The 18,748-nt window shown below is 43.9% G+C and overlaps 1 protein-coding gene and 1 long non-coding RNA gene across 9 annotated transcripts in view; both read right to left on the reverse strand.

Moving 5' to 3' along the window:
- Nucleotides 1-691: 691 nt before the first annotated feature.
- Nucleotides 692-18,748, reverse strand: part of Sh2d4a (SH2 domain containing 4A) — a 61,983-nt gene continuing 43,926 nt past the window's right edge. For all 8 annotated transcript variants that reach the window (XM_078030940.1, XM_013360320.4, XM_040293395.2 and 5 more), the window contains 2 exons: nt 2,266-2,486; nt 692-1,826 (listed from right to left, as the gene is read on the reverse strand). In XM_078030940.1, coding sequence (XP_077887066.1) covers nt 1,734-1,826; nt 2,266-2,486 — 314 coding nt within the window. In that variant the 3' untranslated portion in view covers nt 692-1,733. The remainder of the gene's footprint in view (nt 1,827-2,265; nt 2,487-18,748) is intronic.
- Nucleotides 9,265-18,745, reverse strand: LOC120892765 (uncharacterized). Its single transcript, XR_005737539.2, has 2 exons — nt 16,930-18,745; nt 9,265-16,635 (listed from the first exon to the last, which is right to left on the reverse strand). It is a non-coding gene; the product is annotated as an uncharacterized LOC120892765 (long non-coding RNA).

Raw genomic sequence — 18,748 nt, forward strand, 5'->3', positions numbered from 1 at the left:
ATGGTCGCTGGCTTTGTTGAATCCACAATTCACTGGGAATAACTGCCACTTATGCAGCAGTTTCTCTCTGCCAGGCACATAGCATATTTTTTTCTAATCCTCAGAACCCAAGTGGCTTTAGTAACATCTATTTTATAAATGAAGAAGCTGAAGTCCAGACTTAGTAAATTTTCTGCTTTAAGATTCCACACAGTTAGTTAATGGTATTGGCAGGAGCCAAAGCCAATTCTGCTGGGGTCTCTCTAATGTTTATATCATACATTAAAATGAGAATACTTGGATCATTTCAGCCTCTTGATAGTTCTCAGTCTAGGGCAGTGGTATAAAGTCTAAAGATCCCTGCATAGGGAGAGAGGGAAGGATATAGCAAGGAGCCAGGAAATGTGGTCCTGGTACTAACATCCACACTGGAGGCAGTTCACAGCAGAATTAACACTGCAGAAAAATCAGTCTCTCACGTAGAAAGGACAGATCATCAGCTCCCCTACAATGCACCAGAAAGAAGAGACAGATAAAAACAATGAGGAGTAGTCACAAAAACAGAAGGCAAAGAAGAGAAATCTAAGTAAGACTTATAGCTACTCCTAAGGAAGAGAACAACACAATTCAAACAGAAGTGATGTTTAAAGATACAATTGTAAAAAAAAAAAAAAAATTGTAGAAAACTTATGTTCTAAGAAAGACATGTGCATTGCAGACTGCAAGGAAAGCATTTACTGTGTACTTGACAAAAATGAAAGTAAAGAGATCCCTGGCTATATATACCAACATAGCCCAAGATAATTTTTGTGTCTTCCCTGCACCGAATGGCAGAAGCCCCAATAGAGCTAGGTGTGAAGGCCAAATGTTCCAACTCAAGTTCATTAGGAAAGAGTCCTTTATGGAAGGTGGCAACTGTAAAAATTTACGTCTTGAATTTTTTCTTTTAACCTAGAAGGAGGAGTGTCCTCAAGTAGTATCCAAATAGCTCGTGTGTTCTGTTCTTGACCGTGCACCATCAATCGATGACAACTTGGATGTGACTGCGCTTCATTCTTTCTAGTGCACTCTCGGAGCCAAAGCAGGCAGAGCAAGTGCTGTCCCTAGTCCCCAGAATACAGAAACAAACTCGCAGACATTTGCCCACTTTCCCATAGCCCAGATGAAGTTTGACACATGCTAACTCTCTCATCCTACATTTAAAATTTTCCCATTCAGTTTACACTCCTGATTCCTATTTTTCTCTCTTACATTCAGTCTCCAACGTGCATGGTGGGGACGTGTGTCTTGACTGTCCTCTCAGCCATCAGTAAGGACTTTTTGGCCAGCATGCCAAAGCTAAGATGGAACTTCATTAAACAAGACCCTGAGATCTTTTTGAGATTATACAAAGAGAGAATGCAGACGTCACAAAACAGTTCATAGGAGCTACTGTTTTTTGAAGTACACCTTAATTCCTAAAAGGTTTCAGTTTCTTCTTTGTTCACTTCATCTGACAGACGTGGACATCACATCCTTCATGGTACGTCATCTCCTGTTCCTTTTAGAGTGCAGATAAGGCAGAGATAATTTTCCCTTGACATTAAACTCCAGCATTTGTGCAGAAGAGAGATTTCCACAAGGACTCTGGGGACACTTTCCATTGATCGGTATTGGCTCTGCTACGGGGTTGGCTTCACACACAAATGCCTGTTTCAGTGTGTGTGTTCAGGAAAGCCCAGTCAGAGGCTGTGGGATGACCTGGGTGGACAGCGTCACTCAAAGAGCTCCAGGTAGTCAGGTGGCTGCTCCTGCTGCCCACAAGGGTAGAGCAGCAGTTCTTTCCCCAGGGAAGTTATGGGCTCCTCCTGTCAATCAAAAGGCACAGAGTTAAGCTGGGCTGTGAGGTACAGGCCCTTCCTACCTCCTCAGGGGACATCACCCCTCTGCCCTTGATTTATACAAAGCTTCATTAGTTTATGAGGATCTTAAAAAAGAGATTTTTCTCATCTACACACTCTTTCCCTTTAGGATTTGAATTCTGACTTAAGACTCTTGAGATATGATCGATGTGTGCACAATTTGTTAGCCTCTCTTGTATTCTCTGCCCAGGGGGTCTCCCCAAGTATCTGAGGAGGAACTCGGTTCCACGATAAAGGAAATGCAATTAAAAATGAGAATTATCAAAGACTAATCCCCATGTTTCTTGTCTCAATCATTTTTTTTTTCCTGGTAATTGCCTTGCTTGGTTAGAGCTGCTGCAGGAAGATAAATCACAAGGCAAATTAAGTTTCTGAATGGCTTCACCTTGTGATATTCCACCAGATCTGCCAGGGTGGCGTGCTGCAGCTGGTCCACGCCCAGGAAGCTGTAGGAGTCGGCGGAGGCATCTATCAGGAAGTGTTTGCAGCCCTCCTCCGACAGGTAGGACAGGGCATAGCCCTTCATCTTCTCGCTCACTCGGATCAGGAAAGTGCCAGGCAGGCCCGTGCTCAGGAGTTCGTTGGCTTTGTTCAGTGTGAGAATTCCTGTGGGAGGGAAGAGAAGCAGGTATCTCAGCCAAATCATTTCCCAAGCTTTCCCCTGTCCAACGCAGCCGTATGGGTAAAGTTTAGTTGGATAAAAATCAGAGCCATTTTATGCGTGTTTGGGGCATCTTAGGAATACGGTATTTGGTAACTGGACAGGGATAGAGCATAAGGTAAAGGGACAGTATAAGTGAGAGCATTCTTTAGGAAGAGCACATGGACTCACTTAGGGACTTACTTATAGCAGCCTGTGAGGGCCTGGCAGGACACCCTGATGGTTGTACTAGCAGTGTCAGATCTGGAGGGGACTTCAAGATCTCTCCTCAGGCCACCACAGCCTGTGGGTGAGGACTCAGAGGCCTGGGGAGTGATCAGACCTGAATAGACCTAAAACAGTGGTTCTCAACCACGGCGACATCTGGTTGTGACAAGTGAGCGACATTTTTGGTTGTGACAAGTGGGGGTTCTATAAGCATCCAGTGGTTAGAGGCAGAGTGCTTATAATGCACAGGATGGCCTCACACTAGAAAGAATTGTCTAGCCCAAGGTGTCAATAGTGCTGCAGTTGAGACCGCATGGTCAAGGAGGGTCAGCCAGTTAGAGACACAACCAAAAGGCCTAGATCTGCAAGTGCTTCAAATTGTCACCACTCCCTGGCCCCACTCACAGAGGAGGCAGAGCAGACCAACCCCAGAGAAGAGGAGAAGGAGAAGGAGCAGGAGACCAACCACACTACAGTGACTCATCTACCAACGTGTGTCTGTCCTGCCAGCCTCTGTCCAGACACAATAGCCAGGACCGGAAGACCATCACCAAGGTCCCTCCAGACCTGGTTACACCAGAGGTGAGACATTGATAACCTTCAGGGACTACAAGATTATAGAGTAGAAACTATAATACCTCAGACCCACACACCTAGACAGGAAGACACATGAACAACATGAAAAAAACAAGGGAAGAAAATGCCCCAAACGAACCAAGATGCTACAATCATAGAATCCATGGACAGCACAGTAGATGAAATGTCAGAGAAGGAGTTCAGAACGTACATAATTAAAATGATCTGTGAAGCACAGAATAATATAAGAGAGCAATTACAGGCAATAAATGACCACTCCAACAAAGACGTAAGAGAGCAAATACAGGTAGCAAAATATTATTTCAAGAAAGAGATAGGGCTGGGCACAGTGGTGCATGCCTGTAATCTCAGTGGCTCAGGAGGCTGAGGCATGAGGTTCAAGAGTTCCAAGCCAGCCTCAGCAATGTGAGGTGCTAAGGAGCTCAGGGAGACCCTGTCTCTAAATAAAATACAAAAAAGGGCTGGGGATGTGACAGTGGTTGAATGCCTTGAGTTAAATCCCTAGTACTTTTAAACAAACAAATAAACAAACAAACAACAAAAAAAATCCTGAAATGAAGGAAACAATAAATCAAATTAAATAGAAAAATTCAATGAAAAACATCACCAACAGATTAGATCACTTGGAAGACAGAACCTACAGCAATGTAGACAAAATATGTAATCTTGAAAATAAAGATGACCACACAATGAAGATGGTAAGAAACCATGAACAAAACATCCAAGAATTATGGGATAACATGAAAAGACCAAATCTAGCAATTATCAGGATAGAGGAAGGCACAGAGATATAAACCAAAGGAATGCACCACAATCTCTTCAATTGAAATGATATCCGAAAATTCTCTAAACATGAAGAATGAATTGGAAAAATCAAATACAATAGGTTTACAGGACACCAAATATACAAAAATACAACAGATCCACACCAAGTCACATTACAATGACAATGCCTAGCATACAGAATAACGATAGAATTTTAAAAGCCGCAAGAGAAAAGTTTCAGATTACATATAAGGGCAAACCAATTCAGGTCTCAGCAGATTTCTCAACCCAGACCCTCAAAACTAGGAGATCCTGGAACAACATATATCAAGCTCTAAAAGAAAATGGGTGCCAACCAAGAATCTGAAGCAAAATTAAGCTTCAGATTTGATGACAAAATAAAATTCTTCCATGATAAACAAAAGTTAAAAGAATTTACAGCAAGAAAGCCTGCACTGCAGAACATTCTTGGCAAAATATTCCACGAGGAGGAAATGAAAACAACAATGAAAATCAGCAAAGGGAGGAACTACACTAAAGGAAAAGCCAATCAAAGAAGAAACCAAGTCAAGTTAAAAACCAAAAATAAACCAAAATGACCAGGAATACAAACCATGTTTCAATAATAACCCTGAATGTTAATGGCCTAAATACATCAATTAAAAGACACAGACTGGCAGGTTGGATTTAAAAAAAAACAATAACAACAACAACAATCTGCTGCCTTCAAGAGACTCAGGAAAAGACATCCACAGATGAAGGTGAAAGGATAGGAGAAAACATACCACTCACATGGATCCAGTAAACAAGCAGGAGTTTCCATCCTCATATCAGATAAAGTGGACTTCAAACCGAAAATAGTCTGAAGGGATAAAGAAAGTCATTTTATACTGCTTAAGGTAATCAAACATCAACAAGATATAACAATCATAAATATCTATGCCCCGAGCAATGGAGCATCCATGTATATCAAACCCACTCTTCTAAATTTCAAGAATCAAATAGACCACAACACAATAATACCAGGTGACTTTAACACACTTCTCTCGCCACCGGCCAGATCTTCCAAATAAAAACTAAACAAAGAAACCAGAGAACTCAATAATACAATCAATAATTTAGACTTAACAGACATATACAGAATATTTCATCCATCAACAAGTGAATACACTTTTTTTCTCAGCAGCACATGAACCTTCTATAAAATAGACCATATGTTATGCCACAAAGCAAGTCTTAGCAAATACAAAAAAAAAAGGAGATACTACTCTGTATTCTATCAGACCATAATAGAATGAAATTAGAAATCAATGATAAAATAAAAAATAGAATCTACTCCAACACCTGGAAACTAAATAAAATGCTATTGAATGATGCATGGATAACAAAAAGACAACAGGGAGGAAATAAAAGTAATTCTTAGAGGTAAATGAGAACTCGATACAACATATCAAAATCTCTGGGACACTATGAAGGCTGTGTTAAGAGGAAAGTTCATTGCACTGAGCTCATTCATTAAAAAAAGTAAAAAGTCAACAAATAAGCAACCAACTTAACATTACGTCTCAAAAAGATTGTTGCATTTGGGGAACACCTTGACCATAAGATCTGCACATGTCTGCCTTCTAGAAATTCTTCCTAATAGAAAGTAGTTAACAAGTCTAGAAAGAATGGAATATGGTGGGCTGGGGTTGTGAATCAGCGGTAGAGCATTTGCCTTGCATGTGTGGGGCACTGGGTTTGATCCTCAGCATCACATCACATAAATAAATAAAATAAAGGTATTATGTCCATCTACAACTAAAAATTAAAAAGAAAAAAAAAGCATCAAGTATGGCACTGTGACCCTTTCCGTGAGGTTAGCTGGGAGAGTGTTTTCTGTTCCAACGTTTGTTTAACCTGTGGGCAAGTCAAAGTTCAGTGCCCTTTGGGGAATGGAGAAACTTAACTGAAATTTGGTCAAGTTAACAGCTATTAACAAGATAGTGAATCAACCTAAATGTCAATCCATGGGTGAATGGATAAGAAAAACTGAAATATAAGGAATATTGTTCAAAACAGTATTAATGATAAGAATGGTATCTATCATTTACAGCAAAATGAATGGAACTGGAGGACACTATGTTAAATAAAATAAGTCCAGCATCCAAACACCAATACCACACATTCTTTCCCATGTGTGGATGCTAAAAAATGTTGACTCAAGTGAAGAATCATTTACTAGAGGGTATAGGGAAGGGGGATGGGGGAGGTGGGATAACAGGTACAAAAACACAGAAGAAACAAGTTCTAGTGTTCTAAAGCACAGTGGAGTGACTATAATTCACAACCACTTATGATATATTTTTTAAGTAATTAGAAGAGAATAACTCAAAGATTCCAAACATAAAGTAAGGATAAGGAGACAGAAACATTAATTATCTCATTTGATCAGTACATATTGTATACATGTCATGCTGTCCCTCATAAATATTTACACATTAAGCAAAACTTTTAGCCTGATTGGATCATTATGCCTTGCATGTATTTATTGAATTATTACAACGTGCCATATAAATATATACAATTGAAATAATAATAAATAATGAAAATGGAAAAAACTGTCACCATTCCTAAATGTACATATTCATTGACATTGAAAGGAAGAGGGCTTGCATATATCCAAAGGAGTAACCTATTCTGTATATGTTTACATGTGTATATATGTATATATCTGTACATGTTCGTGTGTGTGTATGGATATATGTGTGTATGCACATATATGAGGTTTTATAGAGAAAAACATAGTTTAAATGCCTCATGAATTCCTCTCTTTTCCCCAACTAGTCCAAACTCATGAGGTTTGATTCGTATCCCAAAGTTCCCGTTCCTACTGTAATTCTTCGGTGAACAGATGATGTTGTCTGTTCAGAACGCACAGGAGCAGCGACAACAGGTCGGCTTGCTGAGTTCCTCAGCTCTGACTCTGGAGGGAGGAGCAGGGTCCCCCGGTGTCCTTTTCCAATTCAGAGACAGAAGCTTTTGACTTTTGCTCCACAATCAGCTCCCTGTGGATACTCACTCCCTATTATTAGGAAACCAAATAAAACCTCTCCTCGTGGAAAAGCCGTGGGTGATCTGATTAGTAGTAAAGTTGATTAAGAAGTGAACCCTAATCGTCCAGAGAACAAGGTCAAGTAAAACCACTTTGCTCTCCTTTCTGTACACTGACCTTTAACGAGAGGTGCAGGAGTTACCGAGACCACCCACCAGCCCTTCTCTCACCCGCTCTTCTCCCATGCACCATCCCAGAGGACACAGGTCAAGGTCCTCAAGGCAGAGCCAGCATGAAAGCTCAGGACAAGAACTGGGGATGGAGAAAGGTCTAAAAGGAAATAGCCCTGAAAAGGAGGCCCTTGGCCTCTCTTCTAGAGGCTGAGCCCTGTTGCACTGACTCCCAGCAGGACCACCAATGCACGAGACCCATCCACCCCATATCCTTTCCCCGATGAGACATGGTCCACTGGGAACTGTCAGCCCCACTGACACCAAGTGAGCCTCCTGGTTCAGAAGCTCCCATCTCAGGGGCTCCAGTGACAGCTGAGTCCCCACATGCACCGCTGCTGCTCTTGTGGGTCCTTTCCACCTCCCTAAACAGCTGGTTCCACTGATAAGTTACAAATGACAACCTTAAGTTAAAGCAAGGTGACAGGCGACCAGCCTGTACAGGGACTGCATGTGACACAGGTTTGAAGACACCATATTAGATTGAGAGAGCAGGGGTATGTTTCACTGACATTAAAAAAAAAAAAAAAAAAAAAAAAAAAAACAACCTCCCTTCAGAATGGAGGACCTGATAAACCATGATGAGAGGGGAAACCGGCCTCTGGAAATCATCTCTCTCTCTCCTCCCGGAGGTACTGACAAGCTAACTCTGAAGACCCAAGCTCCTTTGGCAGATGGAGCAGATGTCGTCATTTATAACATCTGGATGTCATCCAGGTGGATTTGGGCTCCTAAAATGAAAGCTATTTTGGAAAATGATAACCACGCCTGGGCTAAGGTCAAATTCCTCCTAAAATCAGGCCACACAGTAACTGTAAATCAAACTGCCTGTAAGCCTCCTAATCTCCGTAATTATCACCTGTTACACAGCATCTTGGCACTATCTAATCTCCCAAGATTCCAGAACACAATAAAATAATCCTGCAGCAAATCCCAGGTCAGAAAGGAGCTTCCTGGTACACCACAGGAGAGAGGGCCAGCTCAAAGGTGAGTGGCCGCAGGGACCAGGCTTTGAATGACGCTTAAGAGAACTAATTTTCACACTATGACCCCAAGAGACTTGAAGTAACTCAGAAACTCCCAGCAGGAAATCCAAGGGACAGCAATGCTACCCAGGAAGAGGGCACATCAGTGGGGTGCCCTTCTCCACAGCTCCTCCCGGGAAACTGCTGGTTCTCCAAGATTCAACCCGACAGCATGAAGTACCTGAGTGAGACTCAGTTTCCCCTGGGCATGCCATGTTCCTGGCTCCTGCCTCCACCTGTGCACTCACCTGGATGATGCCAGCTCTGTCCTTGGATTCCCTGTACATTCTGCCATGACTCTCTCTCCTTGCTCTGCTCCCCTGGGAATCCCAGAGGGCGATTACCACCTTTATTTTCTTTAGCACCCGCTGCATCTACCACTTGGAAGACACACCCCGCCCCCCCCAAAAAAGCTCTAACAGATGCTTTTCTTACAATTGAATCAAAAGCTCCCTTCTCTAGGGCACTTCTGAGCAACCACAGTCTCTAGTCTGAGAACTGCTAACACGGGAACAAGGGACACGTGTCACTTTTCTCTGAAGTGCCACCAGGTGTACGTCTGTAACATGTACTTCCTGCACCTGGAAAATGTGTATTTAAAGATCAAATGAAAGATCACAAATAATAACTCAAAATATGGATTGCCTCATTCAATCCTTACGGCAATCCCACAACAAGATGCTGTTGTTATCCTCAGAAAACCTGCCAGCCCGTGTCATGGAGAGCTGTGTTGCTTCCTAGTGTCACTCACCATAGCTGATATTGCCATCATCCCCACTTTATAGATGAGCAAACTAATGCAGAAAGGGTAGGTGCCAAGGTTACAGGGTGAGTTAGTTCCAGGTCCTTCTCTTCCACTTTAGTGTTTTGTTTTTTAAGTCACTGGGCTCATGCCATTTCCTGGGAACGGGCAAAATGTGGGTACACAGAGAGGTGTTCATTTTTCCCTTGGCTACGTAAAGAGGGTGTGCGTTTTTCAGTGATATTTCAGTGTGGTCTGGCTGGGCATGGCATGATGCCCCAGGGCCCTCTCCTGCTCTCCTGAGCTCAGGGTTCATTTTCTGAGGACCCAGAGACTTCAGGCTGTTCCACCTCGTGGCTCCTGCTGAGCTGCCAGAGCCTGAGGACTGCCCCTCCCCACTTTGCCCTGGCATCTCCCCTTCTTTTCGTGCTGTGTCCTGCATCCCCTGCCTCTTGCCACCCCCCCCCCCCCGGAATATGGCAAGAGAAGGGGCAAAAGACCACATTCATAAAGGGACATGGCTCTGCAGCTCAGGGGATCTCAAAGTCCTACACTGCCTCCTGCCTGGAGAAGGGAGTGAATAAAGGAAGAAGAGGCTTCTAGAAGACCAAGCTTCCAAGTGGCAGCCTGTGGGACTGGAGTGCACAGTATCCAGTGGAAGTCTTGTACTGGGGGTGGGGGTGGGGGGGAGGCAGCGCTGCCTTCACCAATGGCGCCTTCTACTCAGTGCTTTCTTCAACCCCTTCTGCATTTAAGGGGAGTATTTTGGGAGAGGCTCTGGGACGTGCCTGAAGCCCTATCTAGAAGATGAACCACGATGACAAGCTCTCTCCGTGGAGGTCTCAGGCCTTGGTCACCTCAAAAGGTTGACTTAACCCTTCAGAGATGAGAACTCCTAGCACGGTTTGTTCTCCTTCACCACCTGGTGGCTGACACTCCTGGGAACTACTCTGCACCACACTCAGTTGGGAGTGATTTGTTCCCATTGACTCATCCATCTTCAGTCAAGATCTGCACCATGCAAAGCAGAGACAAGTACAGAAGGCATGTGACTTGTCCCTGGCCACACAGCCAGCTGCCTGGGGACTCCAACCACTACTGACTCCCTTTGCCGCCTCCCTTCCCGGGGCGTAAAGGAAGAGTGTCCAACCCCGTCCAACTGTGGAGAAGGCACCAAGAAAGCCCCGCTGACCAAGACAGCCTGACGGCAAAAACGTGACTTTTAAGAAAACTTACTCTAAATAGTAGAACCCCCCTTTCCTTACAAAATTCTAAGTACACCCCAAAGCAGAGAGGCGCTCCTTGGCCTCTAATGTACCCACTCCACAAGCCTCTACCAGTCTCAACACTCACAGTAAATCAGTAACAGTTTTTGTGAGAAGTCTGCTGTACTGAGTCATTTATCCAACAAGTCTGAGTCTTCCAGAAAAAAAAAAAAAAAAAGAAAAAGCAACGTGTATGGTATTTTCTGCAGAAAAGTTCGCTCTTTGCTCTTCTCGGAATAAATGTGCATCGCTTTAGCCTCTTTCTGTTTCATCTTCCCCAGTTACTTCAGCAATCTGAACAAATGCATGGCAGTCTCAGAGGAGACCTAGAGAGAACGATTCAGGCGAGTGCTTTGGTGCCATTAATGTAAGGGAGCCTTCACACTAAAAGGAGCCCTCGCAAGTGACTGCCAGTGAATGGGCTTCCAGTTGCCCTTCCCGGCCACCCACAGGTGGTGGCATATTCTTGCTGCTGACCACAGCCTATCTGCTCCCTGGAATGTGTGCATCCTGTATGTAAATGAGGCTGGACGCACACCATCATCTGCAGCTTGGGAACAAGGCTTTGAGAAGACACATAAATCAGTAATCTGTGCTTGATGAACACAGCAGCTGCCTGAAAACCCCTTCGTGAGAGGTGGGCAGAATTTTGATGGCCCTGTGATTAAAAATCTCTATCCCACAGCAAGAGAGTCGACAGAAAGATCACGGAGGGGCATTGATTGACAGTTTCGCTAAGGTTTCAGCATGAAAGACGCCGTGGTAAGCATCTACGGGCCTCTCTGAATGTGACCTATTCAGTTATGGAGGCTCAGGCTGGGGTGGACCTGGTGCCCACGCACAAGGACAAACTGCCAGGCCGGGAGGAGGGAAAGAACACAGGCAGCCACCTTGGCAGTGGTCTCTAGGAACAGAGGTTCCACTGACATGGAGAGGATTTACCTCCCAAGGAGAATGAGACAGCAGGATGTGTCAGAAATGAAAGCAATTAAAAGAGCTGCAGTGTGAGCTCTGTTGGTATCCCACTGAAGCGAAAGGGATTTTGCTTTTTAAGTCGCCTAAAATATATACTATGAAGACTAAAGCGTTTAGAAGGCAGGCTCAATTACAGGCCGTGACAGCAAAAGACATCCATTAAGAAGCAAATAAAGATGGAGCCACTTCATCAACAGTCTCGCTGAAACCGCATTTGAATAAAGAAAGTGTTAATTATACTTCGGTGGAATAATGATCAGCCACGATGCACAAAGCACATATGTGACTTCTCAACAGAAACAACTGGAAATGTGCTAACCAGAAATCTGTTATACGTTTATTTCTGTCTTTCTACCCACCTTCTCTCTCCCCTGTCCCGACCATTTTCTAAGCTCCTGCAAACGGCTGTCCGTTAGGAGGAGTGGGGAAGTGTTGATAGAGTGAAGACGTTAACCTGTGGGTTTCTGGACAGACCTTCAAACTTCAATTTTATTTATTTTTTGACCATTTCTTTAGGAGATTTCGAAGCATGTTAGTCGGTGTGATTAATGACATTCCTACATACCTTGAAGACTCCCAATCAGGAACTGGATTAGGGTAAGACAGCTGTCAGTCAGCAGGACACTGCTGTTGGCCAAGGGAATTTCTGTCATTTGTCAATTCCTTCAGGACCTCATAGACTACTGGGTCTGTCTTACAGACTAACTGATGCAATATGGTCACCAGATGCAAAAGTGAAATTAATAAAAACAAGGATTGTAGCTAAGGGTCAAGAAGTCCTGAGCCTGAAAACTGGTGTTCAGGACAACAGGAGGAGAAGAGATAAAGACAGAAGCAAGCACTCCTTCCTAAGGAAATGAAACCAAATGGACTTTACAGTGTCCAGAAGGGTACCGATCCAGAAAGCAGAAGACGTTGCTTCGGCGACTCCAGGTCTCACTGGTGCCTCCCTGCACCCCGAGCTCCATGGTTATCTCCAGATTCTGCTAACTTCCCAAGCAGCTCCACTCTCTGCTCCATAATCTGTCGTCCTTCCAAGTTACTGTTGCCTACTGTGACCTCCTGACTTGTTAAGGACAGAACCTAGAAAATACTTGTGAACATAGCATAGGCCACGGTTTTCTGTTTTATTGAAGTGCCACTTATTCCTTTGTATATGACACTGCTACTCAAAATTATATTCTGTGTAGCCAGACACAGTGACACATGCCTATAATCTGAGCAACTCGGGAGGCTGATGCAGGAGGATCGCAAGTTCGAGGCCAGCCTCAACAAATTAGCTGAGACCTGTCTCACAAATAAAATAAAAAGGGCAAGAGCGTAGCTCAGTGGTAGAGCATCCATGGGCTCAATCCCCAGTACCACAAAACACAATGACCTTCTACAGCAGGGTTAGGATTGTGGTGAAGGCTAGACAAGGACAGGAAGGTGGGCACCTTCTAAACTCCTCAGCTCTGAGAAGTCATCAGAGAATCACTTCATGCCTAGCTCTGTTCAGAGCTCTTCATTCCTATTAGCTGCTTTCCTTGGTAAAAACAACCCATGACATAGACTCTCGTTCCCCTCCTATACAGAGAAGGAAACAACTCAGACCTCAATGGTCTAGTTATGAAACTTTAAAATTCATCCCCACCCCCATTCATTTTTCTCTTTCTTCCCTTCTGGGAGCTAGACACAAAAGACTGGTCGATTAAAAACAACTGCAAGTACTGTAAAAATCAAAAAGCAACCACACAAGCCCAAAGAAAGGCACAGGTTCAGAAAAGCCCCAAGAAGACCACAAGTTTGCACCTCAAGATGAAGGCTGCCATAGAGGCAGACTATAAATGAACTTGGGAAAAAAAAAAAAACACCATGACTGAACTTTACCCTTAAAAATGGTTAAGATGGAAAATTTCACATGATGAGCACTTTAACACAATAAATGAATGAGTGAATAAATAAATATCTCTACACCTCCTATCATATGCAAAAAATAAATTACAAATGGTTGTGTGTGATACAACAAGCAAAAGCCATAAAGGAAAAAGAACTAACCTCTATCTCATCGAAATGAAAAACTTCTGTGCTTCAAAATGTGCCAGAAAGTTACTCAGTCACAGACTAACCACAGACCAGAGGAAGCTATGTGCAACCCCTGTAATTGACAAAGGATGTATAAAATCTTATGAATCAGTATAAAAAAATCAACGCACTGGGAAAATGGCTGAAAGATCAGTAGATGTAATTATGCAGATGTAATTATGATGTAATTGTGGTAGATACTCAGCTGGCCAGCAATCATGTAGTAAGGCTCAGCCTTACTACAGATCAATGAGATTTCAAATAGGAGGAAACCCACTGTGCACCCATGAGATGAATGGAAAATCAAGTCTGGCGTTACCCAGCACTGGAAAGCAAGTAGGAAAGCAGCAGTTCTCAAGTACGGCTGCAGGAGCACGTGTTTGAGCAGAATCACTCTGGGAAGCACTTGTATTTAGGTGAAGCATCCCTTTTCTGAAATGCTTAGGACCAGGATTATTTCAGATTTTGTATTTTTTTGGATTTTGTAATATCAGCATAGACTTCCCCAGATTTCTGAAAATCTGAAATCTGAAAAGTTCCAAAATCTGAAACTTTTTGAGCAACACATCAGCTCAAGTTTCAGAGCATTTCAGATATGAGACCAGAGGAGAGTGTACTACCTCATTTCTGTAACAGCAGAAAAAAAAAAAAAAAACTATACCAAATGTAGAAAAAGACATGAATGAGCAATGATACATGTGTGCACACTATATAAAATAAAACACCCCACAATGGGAGCAGTCTACGTTTATAAACAAAGACAAATCCAGAGAACACGATGTTGATAGAAAATATGTGCAACATGATACCATGTAAATGTTCAACATAGTACTGCATATTTCACAGAAACAAAGATGTTTGCAGTATAAAATATGAATGCAAAGTACCTCTTTAGGAGAGAGGTTTACCTTTGCAGAAGGAGAGAACAGAAGGAAATGGAATTAAAAATGGAGTAGAAGAGAGCCCTAAATTCTATCTGTAAGATTTATTTTTAAACAGACATGAAGTACACGTGACTGTTGACGTTCATTTCATCTGGAGAGCAGATCTCACATTTGTTATATCATTGGTGTTCTTTATGTTTTTTTTTCTGTACTATGTTTAAAGGATTTCATTAAAAAAATCAGTTTTTAAATGAGGAAAGGAAGAAAAAAACTAAATCTGTACAATCTTTGTTCATGCTTGTGGTTTGGAGGATTCTTTGCCTGATTCCACTCTGAGAATCTAAATCAGGCCTGATTCTTAATGTGAATGTGGTCTACTTCTCACAGGCCAAGAAAATCTTCCAAGAAGGCTGCCGTAGTGATTCATGTCAGGGGTCGTTTTAGTCAGTTTTGTGTTGCTGTGACTGAGAGACCCGACAAGAACAACTTGAAGGAGGAAAAGTTTATTTGAGCGCACGGTTTCAGAAGTCTCAGCCCATGGTGGCCAGCTCCATAGCTCTGCGCCTGAGGTGAGGCAGAGCATCACAGTGGAGGGGTGTGGCAGAGGACACGGCACCCAGGGAGCAGAGAGAGAGAGAGCTCTGCTCACCAAGGACAAATAGAAACCCCAAAGTCATATCCCCAGTAACCTACTTCCTTCCGCCACACCCTGCCTGCCTACAGTTACCACCCAGTTAATCCATCAGTGGATTAATCCACTGGTTACCTTACAACTCTGACAATCGAATCGTTCTTGCATTGTCTGACACGTGAGCTTTAAACCATAACGTGAGTCAGCATGTCTGGCCCACGGTGCCCAGATATTTAGTCAAAAATTACTATGGCTATTTCTGTGACGATGGGTCTTTCCCCTGCTTTGGATGAGGTTCATAATTAAATGGGTGGACTCTGTGAAGCAGGCTGGCTACTCTGCACCAGGCGGGAAGGAAATTTCCTAAACTAAAATGAATTACATTTGAAAATAGTTTTAAAATGAGACAAATACAAATTGTAAAATCCCTTCCTCAGGCGTCTGCCACATGGCTGAAGGTTTATGTACTCGGGACTGGGTGGCTGCAGCGTAGGGAGGGAGGCTACCAATTTGCAGGGAGTCTTCTCCAAGGGGTAGATAGAAAGCCTCCTGGGAAGGAATCAGGGCATGACTTAGAATGAGGATCCTGGTCTCTGACCCTTTAGAAGAGGAGAAGCAGTCAAAAGACAGCCAGCAAATTTGTCTGATTGCATCTGGACCCCAACACCAAACTGATCCAAGTGAAAGCTACCAGCGTGTTTGGGCACTAAGGGAAAGTAACAGAACGTGAAAACAAGCTTTAGAATCCTATGGATTGAATCTGGTTTTGTTTCCACCAAAGCCTATATTCAGGCTGAACCCCTCAGGGCTGCGGTATTGGGAGATGGGACCTTTCAGAGGTGATTAAGTCACTAAGAGGACCGACGCCTCTCTCCTGGGACTGGACAGAGTGAATTCTCGCTCTCAGTGTTGGAATAATTCTTGCAAGAACGGGTGGAAACTAAGTGAGGCCTCCTCTCCATGTTCTTGGCCCCTTCTGCAAGCAACCAATTCCCCTCCTTCTTTTCCACCATGAGTTGAGCGGCACATGGCCCTCTCCAGAAGCTGAGCAGTTGTGGTCCCCATGTTCTTGAACCTCCAGAACTGTGAGTTAAATAAATGAACCTCTTTTCATTATCATTTACCCTGCCTTGGCTATTTTGTCATAGCAACAGAAAATGGTCTAAGGGTTCTTACACACATCCCTTGTGGAACCAAAAGCCCAGTAAAAAATTGAGACCTATTGGTTCTATGAATGTACATTCAAAAAGCTTAACTTTATGCTGGGAGAAGAGTAGCTGTGAGGAGATTTTACATATCTGGATGCTTAGGAAGCAGAGGTCAGCACCTTCATTCCAGAATCTATTGGTCTTCGGATTTTCATCAAAATCCTCTACCTAGGAGTTCAGAGACAAGACCATCTTGCCCTGCGTGTAGGGCACACACTTCCATAGGAGGCCGGATGCTATTTGCCTCATCAGGAACCCAAGTAGGAAACAAGGCCTGAGCCCAAAAGCTCTGGGGTGCCTGATGCCGGTCCCCACCTCAGCGGGGCCTCCTCTGCCATCAGATGTCCTTGGTCGTCTTCTCTTGTCATGCTTCCTAACTCACCCCTGGAAACTCACATCCCTTCCCATGGCTTCAGTCACGTGCTGGTGACTCCAGGGTATCGTCCTCAGCTGATCCACTCACCCAGCTGCCAAGTGGATATTTTCATGAGTGCCCCGAGTTTCACTTCAAACTCCACATATCCCACATGAGTTCACTCCCCTCCCTCTGGACGCTTTCCTAAGCCTCCGCATCCCCCGGGTCCCCGGGTCCCTTCTCTCAGCTGACATCACCCAGCCACTAAAGCCAGACATCCTGTAGTCTTGGTTTCCCTGTCCTCCCCTCCCCCACCAGTCCCCATCAGGAGAAAAGGATGACAGTGTGAACTGACAAGGACCCAATACTTAGGTAGGCAGAACGTGTCTTGAGAGAGGTAACTCACAACGTAGAGGACAGAGGAGATGGTAAGCCAGCACAGAGCTTCCACCCCAAGATTCCAGAACAGGGCTCCTGATGAACCAATAATGGTATTTCCAAGATGCAGAACGTAACCATCATCTCTCTCTAGTGGGAACACGAAATGTTGTTTTCCAAAAGCTGAAGATAAGAATTTATATGAACCACGTGGCTGTGTATTTATTTGTCATTGTATTATTTATTTTGCTGATAACTGACAAATATCCGTATAAATAATAATAACAGCAGCATATTGACATGTTATATGCAGAAGAACTTGAGTCTTATTTTTTAACCAAAGCTCGAATTCGATTATTAGACCAACTAGGTCTTCCCGGCTTTCCGCAACTATTTCAAATGGAACTGTGGGTCAAGTGGCAGAATTTTTAATAACAAACATCAACCAACATTTTCAACGTTTTACTGCCTGCTGTGAAACAGACCACTGCCCATGTAATTAGGGATAACGGCATCTTCTGCCCAGGAACACAGAAACTACAAAGTGGCCCATTTCCTCAGTGCTTATCTTATAAGGAAAAAAAAAAAGGTGACACAGGACGGCAGAGATAACCATAGGGAACACATCTGCAGTTGGCCAGGGCGCTTTCTGTTCATCTTTGATAACATCTTCAAAGCAGCACAGAAAGGAAGGAGGCTTTCAACCCAATCCCAGGAGCGGGAGGGGACTCCTCCAGCAATGGACAATCGTGTTTGACGCCAGACAGTTCTGTAACACTCTGACTGTAAATCAGTCCTTTAAGAGAAAGTCTGTCACAAAGAATTTGTTCTTTTTTTTTAGGAGATTTGTCATGCTGTGTGTTAGGCAGCTATTTTTTAGAAAGATGCCTTAAACATACTTAAACAGAATTCAGACTAGGCTCACTAGGTCAAGCCTGCTAAGTGGGAGAACTTTTAACAGTTTTGAATGAAAGCACTTTTTGTTGTATATTCAGCCAACTGGGTCACAGTTTTTCTGTTTTTGTTTTAGGCGGTGCTGGGGATCCAACCCAGAAGGGTTTCGTCTGTGAGCCCCGCCCCTAGCACCAAACATAGACCTCATAGAAGCCAACTAAGGGCTTCCAGAAGCCACACCCTTGTCTCAAGATCCAAGAAATTAGAGGATAGTGAAGCATGCACGAGCTGGGTAGACAGCAGTATTTCAATTAATCACATCTCTTGGGTCAAATATGGAGACAATTGGTTAACTAATACCTGTTCAGGACCCAACAAATCCACCTTGCATCCTTAACTACACCAGAAATAAGGTATCAAAGCCACAGAATTTTTAAATTAAAGATCACACAGTTCAATCCCTTCATTTAAAAGATGAGAAAATGAGCCTCAAATCAATTGGTCTGATACCGTTTAGAAAGACCATAGTTTGCATAAATTCGCGGGGCTCCTTAAGGGAGCGGGTCAGACCCTGACCTTCCACCTGCTCACTTCCCATCCTAGCATGGCCAGCGGCAGTTGCTGACCCCCTGGGCCAGGGAGGACGATGCCATTTGGTGGAATCACAACCAAGTGCCCTCGTGTGAGCCAGCAGGAAGCCCTGCTCTGCCCACCGCCCCCGGCGCCAGTGTGTGGGGCTGAACAACGGGAGCGCACACAGTCACCCTGAATGTGGACAGCTTCCCAAACAGGCGTGAGGAGGCCGCTGGCTGAGCAACCTCGGAAAACCCGCCTTGTGGAAATGGTGTGAAAGGCGCATTGGGGGCAGCACCAATGAAAGGAAGCTTTCATTCCTTCTGCCTTCCTGGTGGATTAGCACAGCTCCAGCGGCCTTCAAAGGCCCCCTCCTCACT

This window comes from Ictidomys tridecemlineatus, chromosome 14, assembly GCF_052094955.1.
Source record: "Ictidomys tridecemlineatus isolate mIctTri1 chromosome 14, mIctTri1.hap1, whole genome shotgun sequence".
Classification (NCBI taxonomy): Eukaryota; Metazoa; Chordata; class Mammalia; order Rodentia; family Sciuridae; genus Ictidomys; species Ictidomys tridecemlineatus.